We start from the raw sequence: 27,339 nt of genomic DNA, 5'->3' as shown, positions 1-27,339 counted from the left end.
GGTTTTTTGTGAAGTAGTTACCTTCTGTCTAGTAGTCAGTTTTATGAAAAAGATTTATCTTTAGGTGTGCTGTTCATATTATGGAAGGATAATGAGAGACCAGGGGATAAGGAGATATGTTTCCCACTTGACATCCACTTCTGGGCCTGATTGAGTAGAATGCCCAGAATTATTTAAATTGTCATTTTTCCTGTCTCTTTCTTCCTCCACTTTTTATGGTGGGAGAAGGGGGTGGAGAGTATATGCTGAATGTGCATAAGTTGTTTGCACTTAGAAGACAATTCCACTCTATATGAGTGACTTTAATGTAGACTACTTATCTGATATGAAACGGAAGGCAGAAAGTGAAAAGTGAGTCGCTCATTCATGTCCAACTCTTTGCAACCCCATGGCCTATACAGTCCATGGAATTCTCCAGGCTGCAATGCAGGAGACCTAGCTTCTATCCCTGGGTTGGGAAGATCCCCTGGAGAAGGAAAAGGCTACCCACTCCAGTATTCTGGCCTGGAGAATTCCATGGAATGTATAGTCCACAGGGTTGCAAAGAGTCAGACACGACTGAGCAACAGAAGGCAGAACTGGGGCTAATAGGTAGACATTAGCAGGTGAAATAGACTTTCATTTAAAGCAGTAGGACTTCTGTCACACAAAATATTGATATTTATCTAAAGATTACATGGCCATATGTTTTGGGTAGATAACTAATAAATTCAATTCCAATACTAACATAAAAATTATCTGAAACAAGTGGGCAAAATAAAAAGAAAATAGTAGGAAGAAAAGAATTATCATCTGCTACTTGATCCACATTGGTGTTCCCTTCATTGCTTGAAATCCAATGGGAGTGTGATAAATAAATAAACTTAAGAATCTTAGACTAAATCAGTGATCTATGACATCTCTAAAGTTCAGACTGAATGAGTCACTGGATTGGGTGTCTTATCATTATAAATTATTTGAAATAACAGAATTATAATACTTAGAACATTTAAAGAAAAGTTCAAAGGACAGTAGAAAATTAAGTAAAAGAATATAAATGCCAAAAGAAACAAGATTTTTTAAAAAGTGAAAAATTAGAAAAAAAAGGAACAAGATTTTTTCCAAGCTTCAGGTGACTTTCATAAAAAGAAAATTTCAATTAGGTTCACAGAAAAGACAAGGCACAATAGTATGGCTGAAACAGTCCTGGAACATGTCAGTCAGCAGTTGATTACAAAAGGCTAAGTAAAATCCCTTCTGTTTTCCTATATGTAGTGTGTGTATATCGTATTTTAAAAGCTGTTATGTAGACATTATCTTTTTAATTATATGGCTTAGATGCCAGCTCCTTGAGAAAAAGGAATGATATGGTGCCTGGTTCTCAGTAAGTGTGGGCCTGAATTCTCAGATAATATATATATGATATATTAGTGAACACCACTGACCTGATAACCTTAAGATTAAAATCAGAAGATGACTTTTTTTAAATGACAGCAAATTTAAATCATGAAAAAAAAATAATAACAAGTCTCCCAAGGAGGATCTGGCAGATATTCACAAGACTCTAGAGAACCAGAAAAATAAACTTTAAAGCTCTACATATTATCATACAGAGACTCTTTCTCCTCCCATTTTTTTCGTCCCTTTTTACTCCCTCTCCTTCTTCCTCTTATGTTTGTCTCCTTCCAAAAATCTTTCCTTGTTTTTCAAAACTTCCTTGTCTAAACTTTCAAAAATATAAGCTACGGGACTCTGAAAGGAACTGAAATTTGTGATCAGTTCAAGATTTCTCTTTTTTGACTAAGACTTCAGCTCCACAAAAGTAGGGACTTTGTTCTGTTCACTATTATATCACTTAAGACAGTGCCTGGCAAATATTAGGCCTTCAAATATTTGCTGAATAATTCTTTTAGTTAGAAAAACTGTCTCCTCCAAAGAGTTCTGTTTTAAATATGGGACTTCCTACTGGTTCATTACCTGAAATTATCATTGTTTATAAAAGTCTTATAGAAAATGGTGAAAGATATTTCTACATATATTTCTGTATATACTAGAGAGTATGTGCAGAGAGTTGAAAGAAAAGTGATATAAATATGGAATTCACAGAGAACAACATATTAGACAGAGATGATAAAAATGATTATAAATAGTGCAAAACAGTTAACATGTACTGAGTGCTAATATTTGTGACAGGTACAGTGCTAAGAATTCTACAAACAATATCTCAATACCTAAAAATCTAGGTAGGTACTATTATTACCCTTTTTTACTGATAAGGAAACCAAAGTGTATAAAGGTTGAGTGGGACATTCACAATCTGACAGGTAGTAAATTGTGAAGCTATAACACAGACCCAGGCAGTTGGATTTCAGAATCCATACTCTAAATCACTATAATATAGTGTTTCACTACATACAAAGTAAATCAAGAAAATTTTGTCTGGTTAAGTTCTGTGCTTTTTAGAGAGAAAAACTAAGGCAAAGAAATGTTGAATAATTTCATCAAGATCATATTTCCTACTTGACTTGGTCATTAACAAAAGCATAACAATATATTCTCTTACTTCCTATATTAAATAAGCAATCAACAGGCCTCTCTGGCTACTTCTCCGCTTGTCTGTTTACTTTCAGAGGAAACCTTCTTCAGAGTTTTTCCCATATTCTGCATATCTAATTCTTACCTCATTCTATTCTAGTTAGTCATCTGTCTCAAAACTCCCCTAAGGGCCTAGCAGTGTCTCTGTCATTATTGATTTCTCAGCAGCATTTGAGAATTGACCTTTCTTTTTGAAACATATTTTTTAGCTTTTATTGAATCATAATCACCTCATTTTCCTCCTATGTAATAGTCTTTCTTCCTCAGAACTTATTCTCACATAGGTGATGTGTGTGGAACCTAATCTCCAAATCTTGAAACTAACATTCTAGTGTTCAATCCTGGGTATCCTTTATTCACAATTTTCTCTGTTTCCATGGTTTTAAATACTAGTTACAGTCAGTCTTCATTATTCATGAGTTCTGTATTTCTAAATTCACCTACTTGCTAAAATTTATTTCCAACCTTCAAATCAATATTTAAGTGTCTTCTCAGTCATTAGCAGACGTGCATAATGAACAAAGCAGTGAAAAATTTGAGTCCCTGAAGTGCATGTGCCCGGCTGAGGTGCAATAAGGTTAGCATCTTCCAGTTTTACTTCTCATACTTGTAAACAATTGTCCTTTTTGCAGTGTATTTAGTGCCCCCTTTTTTTTTTTGGCATTTTTTTTTGTGTGCTTTTTATTGATGATTTTGCTTTTCTAAGTGGCTCTCAAATATAGAACTGGTTTGCTACCTAATATTTCCAATCACAAGAAGGCTATGATGGCCCTTGTAGGAAAAAATGTGTTTGCTAACTTTCATTCAAGCATGAGGTACAATCCTGTTGGCTCTGAGTTCAATGTTAATGAATCAACAACATGTATCAAATATGGTGTCTTTAAACAGAAACATACTTAAAATCTGATTAAGTATTGACTGGTTGATAAAAATGTTATGACCAGAGGCTCTAGGAATCTAACCTCATGTTTCTCCTTGGGCCAATGATACAGTCTTTGTTAACTCCACGTTCCCAGAAACTTGACAGAACATAACTACTATGAATGAGAACTGACTGTATATTGTGGTCCCCAAATCTCTGTTAAACAAATGAGTGAATCACACTATTAGTTCAAGAGGTAGGGCAAGGTCATTCAGAGCATAGTAATGAGTTTCAATTTTCCAAAGGGAAGCCATTGGAATCCTTTAGGGAAAGTATAGGTAGCAGGGAGAGATGGGGAAAGTATAAAGATAAAATAAAATTTCTGTTTTCTGAAGTTCACTATGTGGAGAATGAATTAGAGGATGGAGAAGTGTAAAATGGGAAGACCAAGAATGAGCAGATTGCTGTATTTAGGTGAACTATGATTGTGGCTTACCCTAGCTTAGTGGCAGTAGAAGCAAGCATAGTGTTGGAAGTGCTGGCAACAAGAGATACTTTAAATGCAGAATGTATTAGATGAGCGGCTAGACTGGATGTGGGTGTGAGGAAGAGAGAGGAGTTCAGGATGATACTAAATTTCAGGTTGTCATTATCATGTACATGGTAGAAACATTTACCAAGAAGAGGAAGACTCAACCAGGTGAAATCTACTTTAACATCTCTTTTATCTCATTAGAGATCTGTTTATTACTTCATTTACTTGATGATTATAGAGTACCTACTATGTGCCAGGTATCTGCTAGTTGTAGTTTTTTTTGTAATGGTTGATTTGCATTATATCCCCAACTCTGGAGATTAATTTTTTGAACTCTACATGTAATATATTTTCTCATTTGCAGTCATTTATCTGTATGTCCATCCTGGGTTAACTGGAAAAAAGGTAATAATTTTTACTTTGTGTTATTTGTATTCAATTTAGTTAGGCATTCCCAATGTACCTGAATCTCTTATTTCACATGGCTTCTTTATCACACCAGATTGTAATTACTTACTGATGCATTTCTTCAACTACATCATATCCTCTCACAGGGGGAGCACCTGGTCTGTCTTATTTGGTGCTACAGCCCCAGCACCAGGCATGGTGCTCGGCACACAGTAGGTTCTCCATTACTATACTAAGGGTGAGATAAGATACAGAGGACCATAGCCATAACTAATGATAATCTATAATGGCAAATTTTCTCTCCTAGGCTGAGTGTTTCTCCTCCTTTAGAAATTACTCATGTATATTCCCAACAGTTTAAATGAAGACTCCAAAAGCATGCTTTAGACTGAAAGACAATGTTATTATTCGGTAAGAATATGGAGAATTTCATTTGTCTTACAGATACAGCGGTTATGAACAAAAGAAATATTTTCTTTAATAGTTTCTGTGCTTTATATGTGCCATTTATTTGCTTAACCAAAAAGAAATCACAATAAATAAAGAAGTATTATTTTCATGGTTTCTGGATATATAAGTCTGTTTGCCTTTATATCATTATCTCATAACTTCATTAGTTTGCCAACTTCATTGGTGAATACAATTCCCATTTTATCCCCTATAGTCTGGAAATTCCTACAAAATTTATGTATTTTGGCCCTAGGCAAAACGCTTTATAAAATCAAGACTATATCCATAACAGATTTTGGCAGTGAAAAAGTTGATTTTTCTCTGTAGTCCACAAGTAGAATATATCTCCAAGCGAGAAAAATCCCATAATTTCAAACTGGAATGAAAGTATATGTCTGAAAGGAATATTTCCCTGGGATTGAGGTTAATAAGAACACCAATTACATCAAGGAAGGCTTTCAGAGGCTATATAGTACATACTCCAGAATGACAGCATTTTTCAAAATGTGATTTAGACATAGTTTACTGATTAAAATACTTTCCTACATGCTAAAAATTAAGTTAAAAACTGAATTAAAAAAGAAGTGAAATAATATAAAATTAATGTAGTGTATGTCTACATACTTGAGTGTATAAATATGCCAGCCTGACAAAAGAAACTTTTCAGTCTTTTGGGAAGTCAATGCCCACGGCCACCAAGTTTTGTTTATCCAGCCTTTGTGGTAGGCTGATTTCTAAAGTAAGACAGATGACTTATTTTTATAAAGACAGTGTTTAACAAATAGCTTTCAATAGCTGATGAGGCTTCCCAGTTCTTCCCTAATAAAAGGATAGCAACCTCAAGTGTTACTCAATCCATCCCTTTCTTTTTTTTTAATCATGCTCATACCTACAATCATTATTTTTCTTCAGATAATTTTTCTTGGCCCACTGTGATATCCTAGCTTCATTGCCAATTTGTAAACATTCCCTCCTTCAAATGTATGGTTTCCAGAAAAAATTGCCTAAAGTGCAGTTCATTTTGCTATCCTTTAGCTCAAAATGTTTAGCAAGTCATTGATGCATTCATAAAAGAAATTCAAAGAAATCAGCTTAGCATTGGAGTCCCAAATTCTGTCAACTTTGCTAGTTTAATCTACATTTTTATGCATCTCATAATATGGTCACTGGTCCCCAGTCTTCCAGACTCTTTCTCCACACATTTACTTAAACATTCTGTTCCTGATAGGGAGGCACCCACTTACCAAAATGGAACAAAATCATGAAATAATGCTTATGAATAGTTATATACTTTTAATTTATTTAGATTTTTTGTTTATTCATTTCTTATTTCTTTGTTCTCATATGTGATGTCTTTACTGTTCACCAAGATCTCAATTATTTGTGAATTTCTCTTTTCTTATTGTGACATGGGTAGTTTATACTTTCACACAAGCTTAGAGCATGAAACAATCTTCAATTTTATTTTGATAAAACATTTTATTTAGTTTCTTTATGTTTTAATACGCAATACCTATTTAACATTTAGTTATATATCACCGTAGATGATTTAAGTTATAGAATTTCAGTTAAAACTTAAATTTTTAATATAGTATGCCAAATAAGAAAAAATAAATATACCTCTATTTCTTTCAATATTAAACTATAAATTATGAACAAGGACTCATTTCCTTTGATTAATAACCCCTTTGACCAGGTATAATGAATATTTACACATTATTCTATGTTGATAGAGTACTTAAAATGCCTGAAACAATAACTACTGTCAAGCTAAATTTAGAAAAATTTTATGTGAGAAAGTCTTTCAAGTGACAGAAACGTAATATATATGAAATACGTGATAAAGTCCCTGTACGTAAAACACAGAAAGATTATAACAGCTCCCTATTAAAATTTTTTTAAAAACAGAAATCCAAGTCTGTCGCTGATTTGAAATCTAAATGCATGTAATAGCCTGAGGGAATTGTAGTAAGGGTTGTTTCCAGAATGAGTTATAAACATGGAAATACTTTATTTAAACATCTATGTAATCTCCATTGAAACATTATTTCAAAATTATGTTAAAAAAGAACTTAATAAAAGAAAAACTTAAAATACATGTTCTTATAAGACTAAGCTTCTCACATATTTAATAATCATGCTGTAAAAGGCCACAACACTGTGGTTGAAACTGTGTATATTTTTAAAATATTAATATTTTGTCCTTTCTGTATGGTTAAAAAATGACCATTTGGGCAACCTTTATCTTAAAGTGTAATTGCTGATTTTATTGGCAAACCTATAATAATGCATATGATCAATCTTTACTTAATTATTTTGAGTTGCAAACACAATTAATAAATCATCTTTGAAATGTACTGACCATAATCAGTATATTCTGGAACAAGTCCAGGAGGCCATTAATCAAATCGCGCAGCAAGGAAAGTGAAAACCGCGGCCTGAACAGTTAGGTAAACACTCAGTGAAGCTAATAAAAACCTATCTCATTTTAAAACCACCACTGTATTTACTTTTGCAACTAAGATAAACATTATGATAAAATTAAAGTTGTGTAAAAAATGAGGTTTGCTAATGATGACCAAAGTAAACGTATAGCAATTGCACAAACATTTAATGTCCCTAATTTGACACTGAAGAAGTTTAAAGTTCAGTTACCGAAAATCTTCAAGAATTAGATACTTGAATCTGATGAATTATAATATCCATAAAAATTAAATACACACATGCATACACACATCAAATTTACTGAGGTTTAAACTAGGAAAAAAAAAGCATACAATAAATTGTTAGGTATTTTCTTAAGAATCAAGGCAGAAAAATGAAAACAGTTTTTAAAAAAAATTAATTAATTTATTTAATTGGAGCATAATTATTTTTCATATTCTTTTTGAAAGAACAGGCTGGTCAACTACCATATTCTAGATTGGCAGATGCAAATAAATAAATTGTTAAAATGAGTAAATTTTTGAATGAGTTAGAAATTAAACATATATAAAACATAAATCCTTCTTTCTACCCTTACTCCCTCTCTCCCTTCCCCCACATTTCTTTTTTTCTTCTTTCCTCTCTTCCTCTCTTCCCTCTACTCTCTTTCTTTCTTCCCATTTGCTTTTAAAACCTGCTCTTCTAATTTTGTTATTGTCCTTTAATATTATCTTATTGATTGCTAAGTGGGCAGAAAGGAGATTTGTTGAGTTAACACACAGAAGGTTATTGGAAATCCTCATTTCCATAAGAATTATGAGGAAAGGAAACACTATAGGTTTAAAAACTCCATAAATACAGTTTACTTTCCAAGAACAGATTTCTAAGATTCAGCCTAAAGCCTGGGGAAAACAGTACTTTAAAAACAACAATGCATCACATTCCTACAGCTTCCTACTTAGACAGTGCTACATACATGGGATCTCATTTAACCCTCATATCCATGTTGAAAGGCAGGCAGGAGGTATTACCAAACCAATCTTTATACTCACTGATGCAGTCCTATCTCTACTGTGTATTGCAGAAATTTTGAACAAGCAGTCAAAAGTCACTGCATCTCACATTTACTGACCTTTTAAAATACAGAGCCCTAATTGATTGAGTTGTTGTAAGAATTAAAGAAATTAAAGGAATTTGAGTGCTTAACACAACTTTTGGCATACAGTATTCAAACTAAATATTAGTTATTATTTATCCAGTATAATAAAGTAACTAAAAAGTATGGTCTTTGGAATAAGATGATCCTACACTCAAAATCACAGATGTAGCTTTGTCTTCAGACAAGTTATCTAATATCTCAAGGTCTGATCTTCCTAATCTATAAAATGAGCATAGTTTAGTGAAACATATAAAAGGAATATAAAGGGTTTACCACAATGTCTATATCATAAGTATTCAATGAATGTTAAATATTATCATTATTACTGAGAGATGGATTTGCTTAACAACTCATTTAAATACAAAATGTCATTAATAATAATTAAAAGGTAAATGATACTCTGGGTAAAATAAAATTAACATTTTTTAATGAAGCAGTAGGGGACAAAGACCTCCACTGAAAATTAGCTGAGATTATAGATAGGTAATAAACAAAAGATGAAATGTCAATAATCCATAAATATCAGAGAAAAAAGACATCTCTAAAGGTTAAGCAATGGTAAACCACTCCAGTATTCTTGCCTCAAGAACTCCATGAACAGTATGAAAAGGGGAAAGGATACAACACTGGATGATGAGCCCCACCCTCCCCCCATGTCGGTAGGTGTCCAACATGCTACTGGGGAATAGCAGAGAAATAACTCCAGAAAGAATGAAGAGGCTAGGCCAAAGCAGAAACAGCATTATGCTGTGGATGTGTCTGGTGGAGAAAGCAAAGTCCAATGTGTAAGGAACAATATTGCATAGAATCTTAGGTTCATGAATCAACGTAAACTGGATCTGGTCAAATTTAATTAATGAACAAGAATTTAATTAATGGGCAAATTTATTTCAGATCACCATTATATCTACTTCTGTGGGCAAGAATCCCTTAGAAGAAATGGACTAGCCCTCATAGTCAACAAAAAGTCCAAAATGTAGTACTTGGGTACAGTCTCAAAAATTACAGAATCATCTTGGTTTGATTCCAATGCAAACCATTCAACATCACACAATCCAAGTCTATGCCCCAACTACTAATGTTGAAGAAGCTGAAGTTGAATGGTTCTGTGAAGACCTATAAGGACTTCCAGAACTAACACCAAAAAAGATGTCCCTTTCATCATAGGGAATTGGAATGCAAAAGCAGGAAGTCAAGAGATACTTGGAGTAACAGGGAAGTTTGGCCTCAGAGTATAAAATGAGAACTTTGGTTCAGAGCCAGGAAAGCCTGATGTGTATATTTATTTCTCTAAACAAAAGTGTATGGATTGTGCAATTTCATCCAAGATGACGCTGTTAGCTTCTAGTATAAAAAGGTAAGAACTGAGCTTCTTTGAGTTGAAGAAGACTGCATCCTATAAAAAGTATATCAGTGGTGGGGATGCACTACCACATTCCACTCCACAGAGTGAGGAAATACCTGCTAAGATGTGCTGCATCTTTTCCTGCTCTGTGTGGCCACATGGACTATGATAAGATCATGCAACCATGGGTAATTAAATCGTGAACTTAACCTAGGGGTGTGTATATGTTTGCATGAATGTGCACACACACATGTGATTTACAACCCACCAATCACCTAAAATATTGCAGCTACAAGAATACTAAATAGGACTGCTTAAAGGTTGATTCAGAACACACAGTTAAAACTTCTTCCTTATAGTTCAAGAAGCAACATCTGTGAAAAGTTATAAATTAATATGTTCAAGGTTGTTTGGGAGGATGTTTTAGAACTCTTGTGTTTTCAGAAGACATCCATCACAAAGAAGACAAAAATCATGCCTGAGATATGTGAACACACATATTTTTACTTGCTATCATACAGGAATAAAGAGTATATAAAAGTATCTAAAGACTATACAAGTACTCTTTTGTACTTTTGGCCCAAACTATTTTAATGGTTTTATCTTGCAGCTGAGAATGTTGAACTCCTTCCTTTAGAGGTGTACAAATTTGTTCCAATCACTAAAATTCTCTTAGAAAATAACCCTGCTGCTTCTAGATGATCGAACAGTTGGACAAGTAGTAGATTTAAGGGAAGATCGGGAGGTGGGGAAGAAGGTCCAACATACAAACTGAAATTTCGTTCTTGAGATAAATTTAATGCCTAAAACTCTAATTAAGGTTGGAAGTTTCTTATATATTTAAAATCACTGATGTTTGAGGATTTTGAGAGTTCATATCCCAAACTATGGCCCAAAATAATGCTATCCCTTGAACTGTCACTAAGCCCTTTTGGGAAGAGAGGGAGATAGACTGCATGAGGGTGCTATGTATCAAGTACTTTTGAACAATGATTAAACAAGTCAAATGAATAATATACTATGGATTTTTAGATCCTTTAATATATAAATCTTCATTAATATATAAACTATAAAGTTTTAGGGCTTGGAGCATAAGGGAGCATGGGCGCTATATCAGCTCAGTTCAGTCCCTTAGTTGTGTCCGACTGTCTGCAACCCCACGGACTGCAGCATTCCAGGCTTCCCTATCCATCACCAATTCCTGGAGCTTGCTCAGACTCATGTTTATCGAGTTAGTGATGCCATCCAACCATCTCATCCTCTCTCGTCCCCTTCTTCTCCCACCTTCAATCTTTCCCAGCATCAGGGTCTTTTCCACTGAGTTAGTTCTTTGCATCAGGTGGCCACAGTATTGGAGTTTCAGCTTCAGCATCAGTACTTCAATGAATATTCAGGACTGATTTCCTTCAGGATTGACTGGTTGGATCTCCTTGCAGTCCAAGAGAATCACAAGTGTCTTCTCCAATACCACAGTCCAAAAGCATCAATTCTTCGGTGCTCAGCTTTCTTTATAGTCCAACTCTCACATCCATACATGACTACTGGAAAAACCACAGCTTTGACTAGACAGACCTTTGTTGGCAAAGTAATGTCTCTGTTTTTTAATATGTTGTCTGGGTTGGTCACAGCTTTTCTTCCAAGGAGCAAGCGTCTTTAAATTTCATGGCTGCAGTCACCATCTGCAGTGATTTTGGAGCCCCCCAAAATAAAATCTCTCACTGTTTCCATTGTTTCCCCATCTATTTGCCATGAAGTGATGGGACCGGATGCCATGATCTTAGTTTTCTGAGTGTTAAGTCATAAGCCAACTTTTTCACTCTCATCTTTCACTTTCATCAAGAGGCTCTTTAGTTCTTCACTTTCTGCCATAAGGGTGGTGTCACCTGAGTATCTGAGGTTATTGATATATCTCCCGGCAATCTTGATTCCAGCTTGTGCTTCATCCAGCCTGGCATTTCGTATGATGGACTCTGCATATAAGTTAAATAAGCAGTGACAATATACAGTCTTGAGGTACTCCTTTCCCAATTTGGAACCAGTCTGTTGTTCCACATCTGGTTCTAACTGTTGCCTCTTGACCTGCATACAGATTTCTCAGGAGGCAGGTAAGGTGGTCTGGTATTCCCATCTCTTGAAGAATTTTCCAAGTTTGTTGTGATATGGTATGCAGCAATTTTTAAACTTATTTGAATATGAAACCCTTTGTAGGGTACTTATTAAGATCTCCTTTATATAACTGTATAGAATGAAGTCTGTAAATGATACCATAAAGAATAACTTCTGTACTCAATATCATTTAACTTCAATAAACATCTGACTTTCTTCCCTCATTTATCCAAATCTCAGAGCTAGAGGCATTTTGTTCCTACCTATATATTTAGCAGCTCTTCTGGCCACAGAAGCTAATGCTTTTTCTAGTCAAGGGTCATTTAAGGAAGAGCTCAAAATTAAGTTAGAGTTGCTTGAGATTTGCAATAATCCTTGCTCCTGCTCTACTAAGAACTTCATGTCCAGGTTCTGGTAACTAGGTCTGTATGGTGCAGCCTGGTGTTTGGCTCCTTGTCTTGTTCTCTTGCACAAACTTATTTGGCTGTAACTTGGGTTTGGCTCTCTTCTCAGTCACCTCTCCCAGGATCTGGAGCCCTGACTCTGAGACAAAGTTTTCATTTATAGGTCTCTTGTTCAGATACTAATTTCAGTATCTCTTAAAAGTAGTTTGCTTTTGATAAAAAGAATCTATAGAGATAAGAAACAGAGCAGCTATTAGAAGGTAAAGCATAATTTCTAGGTAGGAAGAAATGGGCTGAAATAGTTGAAGAAGTTACAGACATTAAAGTGCTGATTAAATCATTTGGACTGAGCATTTTGTTAGTTGGCTAACTTTGTTAACTGAGTGCTTATTTCAATAAGACTGGGACATTGACTCAATTTAGACAAATAAGTGAATAATGACTGGGTCATTCATTTTGTTAAAATAACACAACTAGTCCACCTAGCCGCAGTAATTTCATGTCATACCAATACAATGGCATTAGTAGACTTTTATTATATTAGATTTTTCAGGATGTTGAAATAATAAGAACTCCTAAATTTAGAAAAACCTGAAATGAAAATTCTTTCTCAGCTATTACATGAAAAACCATTAATAATTTAAGCTAAGTGAATATAGTGTTAATTTAGATACATACTGTGTCATTGTATATTTATAGAAAACAATTTTGCAACATTTTTATTTACAATCAGAATTTTATCTGATGATATTAATAAAGTATATATAAGGATGAAAATAATTTCACAGTCTCTATAGTCTTTGCCAGCTGGTTCATTTTGTTTAATATGTGAAATTAAAACAACTCTACAAATCGTAATTTCAAGTGATATAAGATAGTAAATAGCAAGGAGTGTACAGCACATGATTGCTATTCGACAGAATAGGATGAGGGTTCCCCAAGTAAAATCATATTGAGTGGATTAGTCACACTCAAATTTTTAATGAATATATAGCAATATATACCAGAGTCAAGGATTTCAGAGTCTTATTAAAAATAGGATATCATCAAAAGATCTAAAAATATTCCCGAAAAAAAAACTTTATATTTACCAAAGGGAAAAAAAAAGGCAAAATGTCAGTACAATTCTGCACCTCAGGACTGCTAACATATGCCAAATTAAACTATTATCCCTGTAAGTACTCTACATAAGTTTCAGTATGTTTTCAATTTTCTAGTTTCCTGTGTTTCAAAAGAATGAGTATTATTATTGGGAATCCAAAACTGTACAACATTTAGCAGTTTGAAAGCAGAGCTAAAAAATGAAAATGAAATGACGTATAATAGCTTTATATAATTTTAAATGACTATATGTAAGAAGACACTATAATGACTGAAATATCAGAGATATCTAGTGAATCTACTATTTCAATAACTCAAGAAGCAAAAAGCAAGGGAATTCACAAAGAAAAGTCCTCTGTGATGTGAGAAACAGAATGCTATCATATACACGAGAAAAAGCTGAATTTTCAACAAAGTTCCACACAGCCCAGCTTGGACTGGCCTCTGAGTAGCCTCAGCCTCACTGCACTCCTTCCGTTCCATGACGCCTCCATGCCCACAACACTAACATAGTCCCCCTTATGTGCATGCTCCCAGGATGCTTTCTCTGTCTAAATCTCTGCTCTCTACTCCACTACTGTACTCCTCATATCTATGAATAATGTTTGTTTTCTCTCATGTAGACTAAGCTTTATGACATCAGGGGCTGTATCTAGTTTGCTCAGCATGTAAACATAAAAGAAAGATACACGAATGGATGAATCAATGAGTGTGGGCAAGTCATAGTCAAAATTATTTATTCTCAACAAAAAACTGTATCTACTATGCATTTCCTTAGATGATGTGAAATCATGTGGTAGTCATACAATGAATGCAAAATCTACTGAGAGGCTACTGCAAGAGATACAGAGGAAATACCATTGCTATGGACTGATAAAAATGTTTGAAATCCAGCAGATGCTTAAAATTGAAAACAAGTAATGAAGTCAGGCTTCCCAGCTAAGTTTAGTCGGATATAAAGGTTAATTATGCCATGATAACGTGACCATAAACACAAAACCCAATGATAAATAGACAAACAAAACAATATCACTATTAACTGTACAATGGATACTTTTATGCAAGAAATTTGAAACCTCTCTCCTGTTAGGCTGTTTCCTCAAGGTACAGATTGTGCCTGTCTTGGCATCCTCTTTGTCTATATCAGAATCCTAAACTTCATGCTCTTAGGATACCTTTACACTTTCAAAAGTTCTTGAGGACTTCAACAGTTTTTATTCATGTGGACTATATTTGCCATATTCAAAATAAAAACTGAGAAAAACTGAAAATACATAAGAAATAATTTAAAAATAATAAACCCAGTATATGTAATAACATATTCTTCATAAAAATCATTACATTTCCCAAACATTAATTTTGTGAGGGCAATGTTTTGCAAATCTGTTTGATGCAGACTTTTTGCCTCAATGAAATGTTCATTATCGTAACATCTCAACTCATGACAACCAATTTGGAATGTTTGTCTGAAACATTCAGGAGGACAGTCTGAACCAAAAAGTGAAAAACAGCACAAATTCAGTGTATAATTCCAAAATCTAAGAGAAATAAGTAGATGACTAGAGACATTTTACTTGAAAAAATATCAAGCAGAATCAAATCAAATGGCTAAGCTGAATGTTCTGAGTCTCTTCAAAGCAGTAAATTAGATCAAAATACTTTAGTGAACACAAGCTGGATTCTAGTATTTTTTAGCATCCTACATGCCATTTCTCCTAGAGAAGGGCATGGCAACCCACTCCAGTATTTTTGCCTGGAGAGCCCATTGGACAGAAGAGCTTGGCAGATTGCAGTCCATGAAGTTGCCAAGAGTCAGACACGACTGAATGACTAAGCATGCCACTTCTAATTAATCCATAAAAACCACAAGAAAAAACTTTGCTGTATTTTTAGCACATCTGCTCTAAATATTAATAGGAATTAACTAAATACCAGAGAAAATGTATTGATCCAAATACTTTACAAGCTCCAAAATCATTATTTTTGTTCTAAAACTAGCCTGATGTAAATTCAGAAATAAAAAAGATAATTTGAAGACTATGTAGATTGTTTTAATGTCATCTCACTACTTAGCAAAGAATAAAATGACTTACTTTTCCTTTTCTTGAAGCTGTTGCTCCTGAGAGGCCATTTTAGGTTCCGTCCCCAGATTTTTTTGCATCCGCTGCCTTCTCTTTCTACTTGGTGCAATATCAGGGATATCAGGACTTGAAATAATGGAATCATCTCTTCTTACAGTAGCTAAAACAAAATCACATAAAAATTATGCATATTTTTGAGTACGGTATCAATTTGCTGCTTTAGCACCGATACAATGTGACACAATTAAAATAGAGCAAAACTATTTTTATAAATTTATTCAGATTTCTTATCTTTGACAAAGAATATAAAATAGGGAAAAGACAGTCTCTTCAATAAGTGGTATTGGGAGAACTGGACAGCTACATGTAAAAGAATGAAATTAGAACACTTCTGAACACCACACACAAAGATAAACTCAAAATAGACTAAAGACCTAAATGTAAGACCAGAAATTATAAAACTCTTAGAGGAATACACAGGCAGAACCACTCTCTGAAATAACTCAGTGATATCCTCTATGACACACCTCTTAGAGTAATGGAAATAAAAACAAAAATAAACAAGTGGGACCTAATTAAATTTAAAATATTTTGCACAGCAAAGGAAACTATAAACAAGGTGAAAAGACAAAGCTTAGAATGGGAGAAAATAATGGTGAATGAAACAACTGACAAAGGATTACCTTCTAAAATATACAAGCAGCTCAAACAACTCAATACCACAAAAACAAACAACCCAATCAAAAAGTGGGCAAATGACCTAAACAGAAATTCCTCCAAAGAAGACAAACAGATGGCTAACAAACACATGAAAAGATGCTGGAAAGATGTTCAACATTGCTCATTATTACAGAAATGAAAATCAAAACTACAATGAGATACACCTCACACTGGTCAGAATGGCCATCACCAAAAAAATCTACCAACAATAAATGCTGAGGAGGGTGTGGAGAAAAAGGAAACCTCTTGCACTGTTGGTGGGAATGTAAACTGATACAGTCACTATGGAAGACAATATGGAGATTCCTTAAAAAACTAGGAATAAAACTGCCATACGACCCAGCAATCTCACTACTAGGCATACACCCTGAGGAAACCAAAACTGAAAGAGACACATGTACCCCAATGTTCACTGCAGCACTATTTACAATAGCTAGGACATGGGAGCAACCTAGATGCCTATTGACAGATGAATGGTTAAAGAAGCTTTGGCACATGTATGCAGTGGAATGTTACTCGGTCATAAAAAGGAACACATTTGAGTCAGCTGTAATGGGGTGAATGAACCTAGAACCTATTATACACAGTGAAGTAAGTCAGAAAGAGAAAAATAAGCATCATATATTAACACATATATATGGAATCTAGAAAGATGGTACTCATGAACCTATTTGCAGGGTAGCAATGGAGACATAGACATAGAGAACAGACTTATGGACACAGGTGGGGAGGGGAAGGACAGGGTGGGATGAATGGAGAGAGTAACATGGAAACAGATACACTATCATATGTAAAACAGAGAGCCAATAGGAATTTTCTGTATGACTCAGATAACTCAAATCGGAGCTCTGTAACAACCTAGAGGGGTGGGATGCGGTGGGAGGCAGAAGGAAGGTTAAAGAGGGAGGGAACACAGGGATACCTATGGCTGATTCATGTTGAGGTATAGTGGAAACCAACACAATATTGTAAAACAATCATTCTTCAATTAAAAATAAATAAAAAGAGATTATTTGATGTGATGAAATGAGTAGTTAGTATGTAATATGTAATGATAGTATGTAGTATGTAATAATACCAATATAAAACCTAAAATATATTGTATACATGGAACAACATGATCAAAATGGTCTTTGCCTATCTTGAGCAACAACCTTCTGAAATGCATAGATAAAAGTGAATTAGAGGCACCTTTAAAGAGGTTTTGTTGGAGGGAGATACTGCTACAGGGATAATGAATCAAACTGATAGGAAAACAACAATTATCAGCAGGAATGGGGACTTCCATTAGTGATCTAGAAATAATTTTCATAAACTTCTCAGCCAACTGTAGGGAATAAATGCAAGAAAAGTGGAAGAAAGTATTAACATATTGCTAATGCGGCTAACCCACTAAACTACCCTAAAAAATGTTTGATATACATGAAATAGAAGCAACAAAAGACATATGCTTGATTTACATTCCTTTTTTCTCTATGAACAACTTAACTGCAAAGAGCTTAAGGGGAATTCAGAATATTCTTTCACTCAATACATAGTATATTCTGCTATCACACATTTTTCTGTATAACAAAAGAGCTCCTTTGTTATTGGTAAATAATGAACAATATCAACATAATTTGAACTCTGGATTGTCCTGTTGGTTCATATGATTTTTTCCCCAGCTTGTTAAAGTTTTAAAGTGATAAGGAGCAATCTTCCATTCCAATGAAAAAGAAAATCGTAGCAATGTATAAAAGCCTTAAAAAGTTGAAATGAGGGCTAAAAATCCTACACTATACAAGTCCATCACTTTAGCACTAAAAAAAGGGCTGGTTTAGTGAAGTCAAAAACCCTACACTTTTCAAAAGTTAAACTATCTGCAAAGCTGCAATCAGAGCTGAAGAAGCTGTCTTCACAGCTTCTCCCTGTATCTCTACTCAGACATTTAACTTTTTGATGAAACTAGTGTAATCAAATGTGTTCAGTAACTCCCATCTCTTTCATTTAAGAGGAACTGTGATGATGCAAAGGGTTAGCTGACTGTGATGTTTGGTGAAAAGGTTAGAGATCTCAACGGTGTTAATATTTTTATTAGGATTATAACTAGGGAACTAACAACAATAATGTAAAACTACATAGATTTTAAGTGCTCTGCCCAAACCTTAACTTTTTCTCCCAAAAGCTCTATTAATTTTAGTGTGTTAGTTTGCAGAATGAGTAGTTGTTCAGGCATACATGTGTCACATTCTAGAAAATTCTGCATTTTGGGTTCTCATTCTGTGTAGTCCAAGCTTCTCTGAGTGGCCTGACATCACTTGGACACTACTGATCCCTATCTAGAAATTTTTTTTTCCTGGATATAACTACCAGTTTTGAGAATGCAGTGCTAGACACGTTACTATGGGTTTTTAAAATATTATCTTATTAATCTTTAAACTTGTGAAGTACCTACTAAATTCATTTTACTTATGGGGAAACCAAGAATTTAGAGAAGTTAAGAAACTTGCCCAAATCATACAGCTTTTGCTTTTATATTTTATCATTATAGCAATTAAAAAATATTTCTATCTGGTGGGTAAATTATTTCCTGATAAAATATGCCCATCAAAGCATATTTTACTTTCCAAAGCTGCTTAAAGACACATAAGTTCTAGTTGATTTCTTATACATTATTTTATTCAAATATTTTGGAAGTAAAGAAAGATAAATTGAAAAAAAGATGTTTCTCTGAACATATTCCAGCTGAATGACTCCTTTATTCTTATAAAGTTATGAGATGACTAAGGAAGATAATTCTGGTTTCCTAATTTCTTATTCAGTCCGCTCTCATACAGGGTTTAATCAACTGCATAAGCAATCAACAAAGTACAATCTTGTCCACGAATAAAACTAGCAAAAGTGTCAGAGTTAGAAGATGTTTCAACTATATATAGACTTGTAAAATGGAGAAAGATTTCATTTAATTACATGTTGGACATTTATGAGGAAAGAATGTTAAGCTTAAATTAAAACATAAGATGAATTTTTTAAAAATAAAGTTACATAAAATTCTGCCATTAATTTCAAAACTCCAGATAGCAACTTATACTTTGGCACCCAACAGGATATTTTATGTGTCAAATGGTTATATTATTTTTATAATGCTAAGAATTTACTTTAAAATGCAGTGTGATTAAAGGTGTGCATTAGTAAAAGTGTTGTATCTACTCAAGAATCACAGACCAGGAACAATTTTGTGGGATTCTAATAATAAAGTCCATATACCTGAGGAGGCTACTAGAGGCACCTTTGTTATTTGCATGTCAATAACTGATGTAAAAAATGTGTATCTATTGGTAAAAACAAGGCATGAAAACAAGCATGATGAATATTGCATATGTGCTCTCATGAGTAAAATTAGAGGCATTTTAGATACACAGATTGGCTAAAGCATTTTAGAGATACTCCCTCCATTTTATGGACAGGTAATAAGAATTTAATGAGGTCTGTTTACTCTTAGAGATGATGCACTGTGCTAAATCTTCAAGTAGTTTTCTGTCTAGTTGTGACTTCTGGACAATTATAGTTGTCTGATGACATGAAAACCTGCCATTCCTACCTCAGGAATTTTTATATTTGTCAAAAGTGAAGTTTTGATAAGAGCGGGTGACTGGGACACCTAAAAGGACGTATAGCTGGGACTTCTTCAAGCTTATAGAACAGGTTCATGAATAATTTTATACTTGTTAGTCAATTTTTAGTTGACAACTGTGTATGTGGGAAAACCTAATCTGATAACTTACTGTCATTATTTCTACAATTTAAACTTCTTGGTGGCTACCATGATGTGTCACAAAGAACTTGCGCTCTGCATAACCAGGAGTTTTAGGTCAGTTCACTGCTCCATTTTTATCCATTTCTCTCCACAGTTACAATGGAGATCACTGTAACAATGCCATAAGGAAAAAGGGCTACCATATACTTATTTACTGGTTAAACCAAATGTATCCTTCTTTTGGTTTGTTTTTGTACCATGAGAAACAGTGTTCCCTTCAGCTTATTACATATATGAGTGCGTGCTCAGTCATGTCCAACTCTTTGTGAACCTTTGGACTGTGGCCTACTAGGCTGCTCTGTCCACGGAATTTTCCAGGCAAGAATACTGAAGTGAGTTGCCATTTCCTCCTCCAGGGGATCTTCCTGACCCAGGAATGCAGGAACCCGTGTCTCCTGCATTGCAGGTAGATTCTTTACCACTGAGCCATCAAGGAAGCCCTTACTACATAAATGTAATAGCAAATCATACTATAATAGATTCACTTAATTTATATATGGCTTTAAGTGAAGTTTTGATAATAATTATATAAACTTTTTTTTCTTCAAATTTTATTTTATTTATTTATTTATTTATTTGCCCATCACTTTTATTTTTTATTTTTTTTCATTTATTTTTACTAGTTGGAGGCTAATCACTTTACAATACCGCAGTGAGTCTTGTCATACATTGACATGAATCAGCCATGGATATATAAACTTTTAAAAGGAAAAATTTCCATCCTATCCTTTCCTCTTCACCCTGCAATTCCAGAAACCAGAGAAAAAAAGAGGTGTTACTCCAATCTCTGGTACCTACATATTATTCATTGATCATTTCAAGCATTCCTCAAATTTGAACCCATCCCACCTCTATTCATTACTTGTGCTTATGTTTTGTCCTCACATTTCATTTGGTCTCAAGGCTGGATACTTTATTCTGACCCCAGATGCCTTGAACATTGATTCTGTGTCTTAAAACAAGCAAAGCTGTTTTATATACAACAGAAGGTGTCTGAATCACATCAACACAAAGTCAAACCTTACGCAGCCTCCAAAATGTCTATATTATTCATGCTCATTGGGCTCAGTCATGTCCGACTCTTTGGGACCTCATGGGCTATAGTCTGCCAAGCTCCTCTGTCCATGGAATTTTCCAGGCAAGAATACTAGAGTGGGTTACCATTTCCTTATCCAGCAGATCTTCCTGACCCAGGGATTGAACCCAAGTCTCTTGAGTCTCCTGAATTGGCAGGTGGATTCTTTACCAGTGCACTGCCTGGGAAGCCCATATTATTCATAACTTTACCTATTTTAAGGGTGACAAAGTCTTCACTTACTAGTTTTACATCCCATTTTTAAGAGAAAAAATCAATTTACATGAAGTTTACTTAATACATTGCTCATTTTAGCTGTGAGGAAGAATCTGAATAGAGTTGGAAAGCATGACAAATGTTAAAAGGGAAATGAGAAGAAATGTGGCCTATATAGAAGAATGTTCATGAGAGAAAAAGATGCAGGAAATGAGATTGGTTAAGTAAGGGATGTAGGGAAGGACTGGATGAAAAAAAAGATACAGAGATACACTCAATAAATTTGCAAGCTTTCAAGGCCAGGCAGAAGAATATTGAAGTTGATATTGACTGAGGAATTATTTTTTCCCTGAGATTTCACACCCAGAATTTTCTGTTTTTAATATTATCATCAGATTCTTTGTCACAACAATGTGTCTTTCACTATTTCAAGGAAATAAAGAAAAAAAAAACTATTGCCAATTAACTTATTATGGCTGAAATAGAAGTGGGAGAGCTGTGGGATGAATTTCAAGTTCTAATTGGGTTCACTGCATCTAGAAAATGAGGAATCTTTATACAAGCTTGGTTATTGTGAAAGGTGGCTCCACAGAAAGCCACACTTCTTCTCATCTGACAGAAGAACTGCAGGAGCTTGGCAGCAGGAGTTCAGACATGAGAATGCCTCGGAGCTGGCCATGCTGGGTACTCTCAAGGGCGAAATAAAATGGCACTGTTGGTTAAACTGCCTAAGCCCCACGAGTTAAACTACCTGGTAAACTTCTATTACTGACCAGAGACATATTAATATGTCTTTTGTCACCTGAACATTATTGACTGGAAATGTTTCAATATTCACTTACATAGCATATAGCTGGTCACAGGTGTTAGTTTCTGCAAAAATCCCCGGGTCAATAATGTGTTAAGTCTTTGATGGTTAAACATCTAAATCTCAATGTTTTTAAAAATAATTTTTAGGTTTATAACTCATTTTATTAGGAATTCATTATTATTTCATGGCTATGGACATTTTCCCCCTTCTTCCTAATATGCATAACTTCACACATCTATGGAACTCTAATGGAGATTGCCACCAGAGATTCCTGTCCCTCTCCAAACATATACATCTATCTAGAGCCCCTGAACCCACCTCCTCCCCTCAAAATTAATGTCCTGAGGCATGTCAGTCACAACAATGACTACTTAGCTCTTAAATTATTGAATGAAGGAGGCTCTAATCTTTAGGCCCTTTGACCATGAAAAAAAAATGTGCTATTTTCAATATGCCATGTTCAAACAAAAAACTTTGAGTGGTTCCCCATCACCTATAAAATAAAGTCCTAACATCCTAGTTCTGCATTCAAATCTCTCTACAACGAAACCCTCACCTTCCTCTCTGACCATACCTCCCACAATCTTTTGCTACAGTGTATAAAGAATTCCAAGGCCTCTAGGGTTCCTCCACCTTCCTTTTTCAATCCTTACTTTCCTTGTCTTGAATGTCCTCCTATCTTCTATTGGCTCAACTATGTGTTCCCTTCCAGCACAGCTCATCTGAACCATTTCAGTCACTCCTAGTTTTAATAGTGTCAATCCACAGCACTCTCCCCTTCTCTATAGGGTTTATAGTTTGAACCACTCATTTTACACATGCTATCTTGTACTGTTATTCTTTTTATGCATATTTCCTCTTTCTCAAATAGATTATAAACACCAACAGCTAGAGGCCATATCTTACAGTTAGCTATATCCCTAATGTATTATCCAATAGTGTTATACATGAGGAATATGATGACTTGAACTCTTATTCTGAAATGTGTATCTTATTTTTTAATCAAAACTCATTCACTTATGGTCCTCAGAAGTATAGAGAAAAATCCAACCAGAAGACCTGGGTCTGGATCTCTATTTCTACCATTTACCTTGGGCATATTACAGATCTTTAAGTTCCTCTGTGAGAATATGGATATTAACCATGGTTAAGTGGGATAATATAAACTGTTTTATAAATCATAGTGTCAGAAATATTTGATATCAGCATCAGTATTACTGACAAAATGTGTATGTCCTTACAAAAGATCCGAGACTCATTTACTTTTTCAATTTAAAAGTTTACTATTATTATTTTCTTATTATAAAGTTTTATCATTTTCTTAATATATAAGTTTCAGGTATACAGCATTATAGTTCAACATCTGTAAAATGACTTTCATTTACGTGAATCTGACAAATTTTCAGGCTATCTTCTATAGCTTCTTAGATACATAAAAATTAAATTAAAAAAATAAAAGGTAAGATAAATTCATGGTTTTCCAAATTCAAAATAACTCAATTGTCCTAGTATTATTATTTATTATTAACACAGAGTAGCCAGACTCCTATGGCTGTTTCCTGCTATTTTATTCAGTTAGTCATTTCATAAATGTTTATAATCAGTAAGTCATCATGTTTTATTTCAAAAGATATAAAATATTGAGGGGAAAAACCAAAATCCAGACCTAAAAATACTACCCTAAGTAAATCTGAAACTTCAAAAAACATACTCTTCCTCTCACCAAAGAAAATAGCCAACCAATGTGCCTCTGTAGTTTGTCTTACTGACAGGTATGAAGATAAGCAAAAAAAACTTAGATAAGGTCAATCACACCATACTTCAATAATGGTATCTTAAAGTGACCTATCTTGAGGTAGTAAATTTCTAATGTGACCAAATAAGCACACATTATTTTCCCTCACCATTCATCAAATAGCCTTTTCATATCTGTTATCATTTTCTACCCAGTTTTCATAACATAACCCGAATAACTGATTAACATCTTACATGGAAGGTGGATGATCTAATCTATTGTCAGCAATCACTTAATGAATGGATAATTAACACTGCATTAAACTCTTAAAAGTGTGTGTGTGTGTGTGTGTGTGTGTGTGTGCACATGCATGTGTGTATCCATGTGCAAAATAGACTTTTCAGGCTATTTTGTCAGGCTCCTCTTTTAGCCAGCACAGCTGGGAGTCAGATGTAATGACAAATGCTTTACTACATTGGGGTAACCCAAAAGGTCATCTTTGGAAATCCAACACTTTCAATGTCAGAGGCAGGGTGGGCCACTAAAGATAAAATACAGACTCCAGAAGTATTCATAGTACAGAAAAAATGTAAGTTGAACATACTAAGTATTATTACATACCTATAAAACAATCTACTTAAAAATGTATTTATTCGTTCACTTATTAACAAATATTCACTGTGTATTTTCTAAGAGTCAGGCACCATCCCAAAGGTACCATCATCATGCATTCAAAAAGTTTATAATTGAGTAGGGCAGAAAGACACAACTATTTTTGCAAGAAAGCCATAAGTTATACAAACAATTATAGAGGAACAAATTTGAAAGTTCTAAGATAGGCACAAGTTTCCACACTTTTACTGATATTTTCAAACTAATCTGTGAACTTTTAATTTCTCTTTTTCATGATGAAACACTAAGACTTGATTTCTTATTCTGTTTTCTTTTTTTTTTTCTTAGATAGGTATTATTTTCAAAAGTTTAATTGTTAGTATCAGGTGGCTCTAAAGTAAATTTGCCAAAAGAGAAAACTAAAAGACTAGCTTGCTCTGAGCAAACTGATAAGAAATGACTGGGTTTCAAAATTATGTTTTATAGATATTTCAGAGTGAACTCAAACAATATATCTGAATTAAAACTCTAAAATTACCTTCAAAGATAGTCCTTCATAAGGCCCCACATCCTTAACAGATTTCAGTACACTTTTAATAATTTATCTAATATTTATAAAGCTCAATGAAGGTAGAGACTGAGTTTCTTATGTACTACTGATAGGTATGAGTATAGACAGACTAGCAAGGTCTCTAATACATAATGGTTCCTCAATAAATATTAGTTCATTGGTATAAATTCTAAAATACTAATAGAGCTAATGACTTCTTAAAAATATTTTAAATCTATGTAAAATAATATATTGTTGATGAGCTATGGTTGCCAGGCTAGTTAACATTAAGAAAATAAAAATATTAGTGGGGAAAAGCAGTTTATGAAAGAGCAACATTAGCCTTCAATTTATATTATTTTATGATTAAAAATAATAAACATTAGAAAGCAGTTTTAAAGGTTAATAAGTTTTCAGAAAACAAAACTATAATTTTTCATCTTTCACCAGCATTATGAAAGGGTCTCTGCCTATGAACTACGTCATGAAATGTTTCGAGACAATATAAAGCTTTCACTGTTGTACAAGAGTCAGGTATGGACTTCTGTCAACTTATGACATTTTTTTTTCAGCATTTTCTTAATAGATTTAAAGCTTTTTAAATTCTTCATTCTTTTTTGATGTTGGTCAACTTTTAATAAAACCTGGACATTTTATGCTTAAGGGGGTTTTATTGAATGAGTATAACTGAAAAAACAAAATACAAAAATACAAAAAACAAAATACAAAAATAAGTGAAATATTAAAACTTTTTGATGAAATGGTACAGGAAATCTTTCGTTCACTGTTATTTTAACAATGTATTACCAATACATTGTCTGCAGTGACTTTAGGTGAACTGGTTAGAACTAGGAAAAGGTCACCAGCACAACTAGGTCAAAATGAGAATAGGATGAAAGCGAAAATAAAATGCTGCTTAATGACCTGGTGAACTGAGTGGGTAAAGGTCATTAATCTAGAGCATAAACCCTTTCTTTGAATAGTCACAAGGGTGAGAGGGAGAACTTGACTGACAAGTTCTGTGACATGACAGACTTTCCCATTTCATTTTGCTAGAATTTGCTTAATCTTAGAAAGAATTAGATAAACTTTGATACATTAACAAAAAGTATTTCATCTGCACTTCTTTAACCCCCTTTCAGTTCAGTTCAGTCGCTCAGTCATGTCTGACTCTGTGACCCAATGGACTGCAGCACACCAGGCCTCCCTGTCCATCAACAATACCCAGAGTTTAATCAAACACATGTCCATCGAGTCAGGGATGCCATCCAACCATCTCATCCTCCGTCATCCCCTTCTCCTCTCGCCTTCAATCTTTCCCAGCATCAGAGTCTTTTCAAATGAGTCAGCTCTTCACATCAGGTGGCCAAAGTACTGGAGCTTCAGCCTCAGCTTCAGTCCTTCCAATGAACACCCAGGACTGATCTCCTTCAGGATGGACTGGTTGGATCTCCTTGCAGTCCTAGAAGGGACTTTCAAGAGTCTTCAACACCACAGTTCAAAAGCATTAATTCTTCAGCACTCAGCTTTCTTTATAGTCCAACTGTCACATCCATACATGACCAGTGGAAGAATCATAGCCTTGACTAGACGGACCTTTGTTGGCAAAGTAATGTCTCTCCTTTTTAATACGCTGTCTAGGTTGGTCATAACTTTTCTTCCAAGGAGTAAGCGTCTTTTTATTTCATGGCTGCAGTCACCATCTGCAGTGATTTCGGAGCCCAAAAAAATAGTCTGACACTGTTTCCACTGTCTCCCCATCTACTTGCCATGAAGTGATGGGACTGGATGTCATGACCTTTATTTTCTGAATATTGAGTTTTAAGCCAATTTTTTTACTCTCTTCTTTCACTTTTATCAAGAGGCTCTTTAGTTCTTCTTTGCTTTCTGCCATAAGGGTGGTGTCATCTGCATATCTGAGGTTATTGATATTTCTCCCAGCAATCTTGATTCCAGCTTGTGCTTCTTCCAACCCAACGTTTCTCATGATGTACTCTGTACATAAGTTAAATAAGCAGGGTGACAATATACAGCCTTGACGTACTCCTTTTCCTATTTGGAACCAGTCCATTGTTCCACGTCCAGTTCTAACTGTTGCTTCCTGACTTGCACACAGATTTTTCAAGAGGCATGTCAGGTGGTCTGGTATGCCCATCTCTTTCAGAATTTTCCACAGTTTGTTGTGATCCACACAGTCAAAGGTTTTGGCATAGTCAATAAAGCAGAAATAGATGTTTTTCTGGAACTCTCTTGCTTTTCGATGATCCAGCGGATGTAGGCAATTTGATCTCTGGTTCCTCTGCCTTTTCTAAAACCAGCTTGAACATCTGGAAGTTCACGGTTCACGTATTGCTGAAGCCTGGCTTGGAGAATTT

General features: G+C 34.5%; 1 protein-coding gene across 3 annotated transcripts in view; it reads right to left on the bottom strand.

Annotated features, from left to right (window-relative positions):
• The window catches only part of XRCC4 (X-ray repair cross complementing 4), a 276,381-nt gene that overhangs the window by 75,782 nt on the left and 173,260 nt on the right, over window positions 1-27,339 (bottom strand). For all 3 annotated transcript variants that reach the window (XM_061151955.1, XM_061151953.1, XM_061151954.1), the window contains exon 7: window positions 15,462-15,609. In XM_061151955.1, the coding sequence (XP_061007938.1) occupies window positions 15,462-15,609 (148 nt within the window). The remainder of the gene's footprint in view (window positions 1-15,461; window positions 15,610-27,339) is intronic.

Source organism: Dama dama, chromosome 9, assembly GCF_033118175.1.
Source record: "Dama dama isolate Ldn47 chromosome 9, ASM3311817v1, whole genome shotgun sequence".
In the NCBI taxonomy this organism is placed as follows: domain Eukaryota; kingdom Metazoa; phylum Chordata; class Mammalia; order Artiodactyla; family Cervidae; genus Dama; species Dama dama.
The sequence above is the reverse complement of the archived record's forward strand: the minus strand, read 5'-3'. Positions and strand labels throughout refer to the sequence as shown.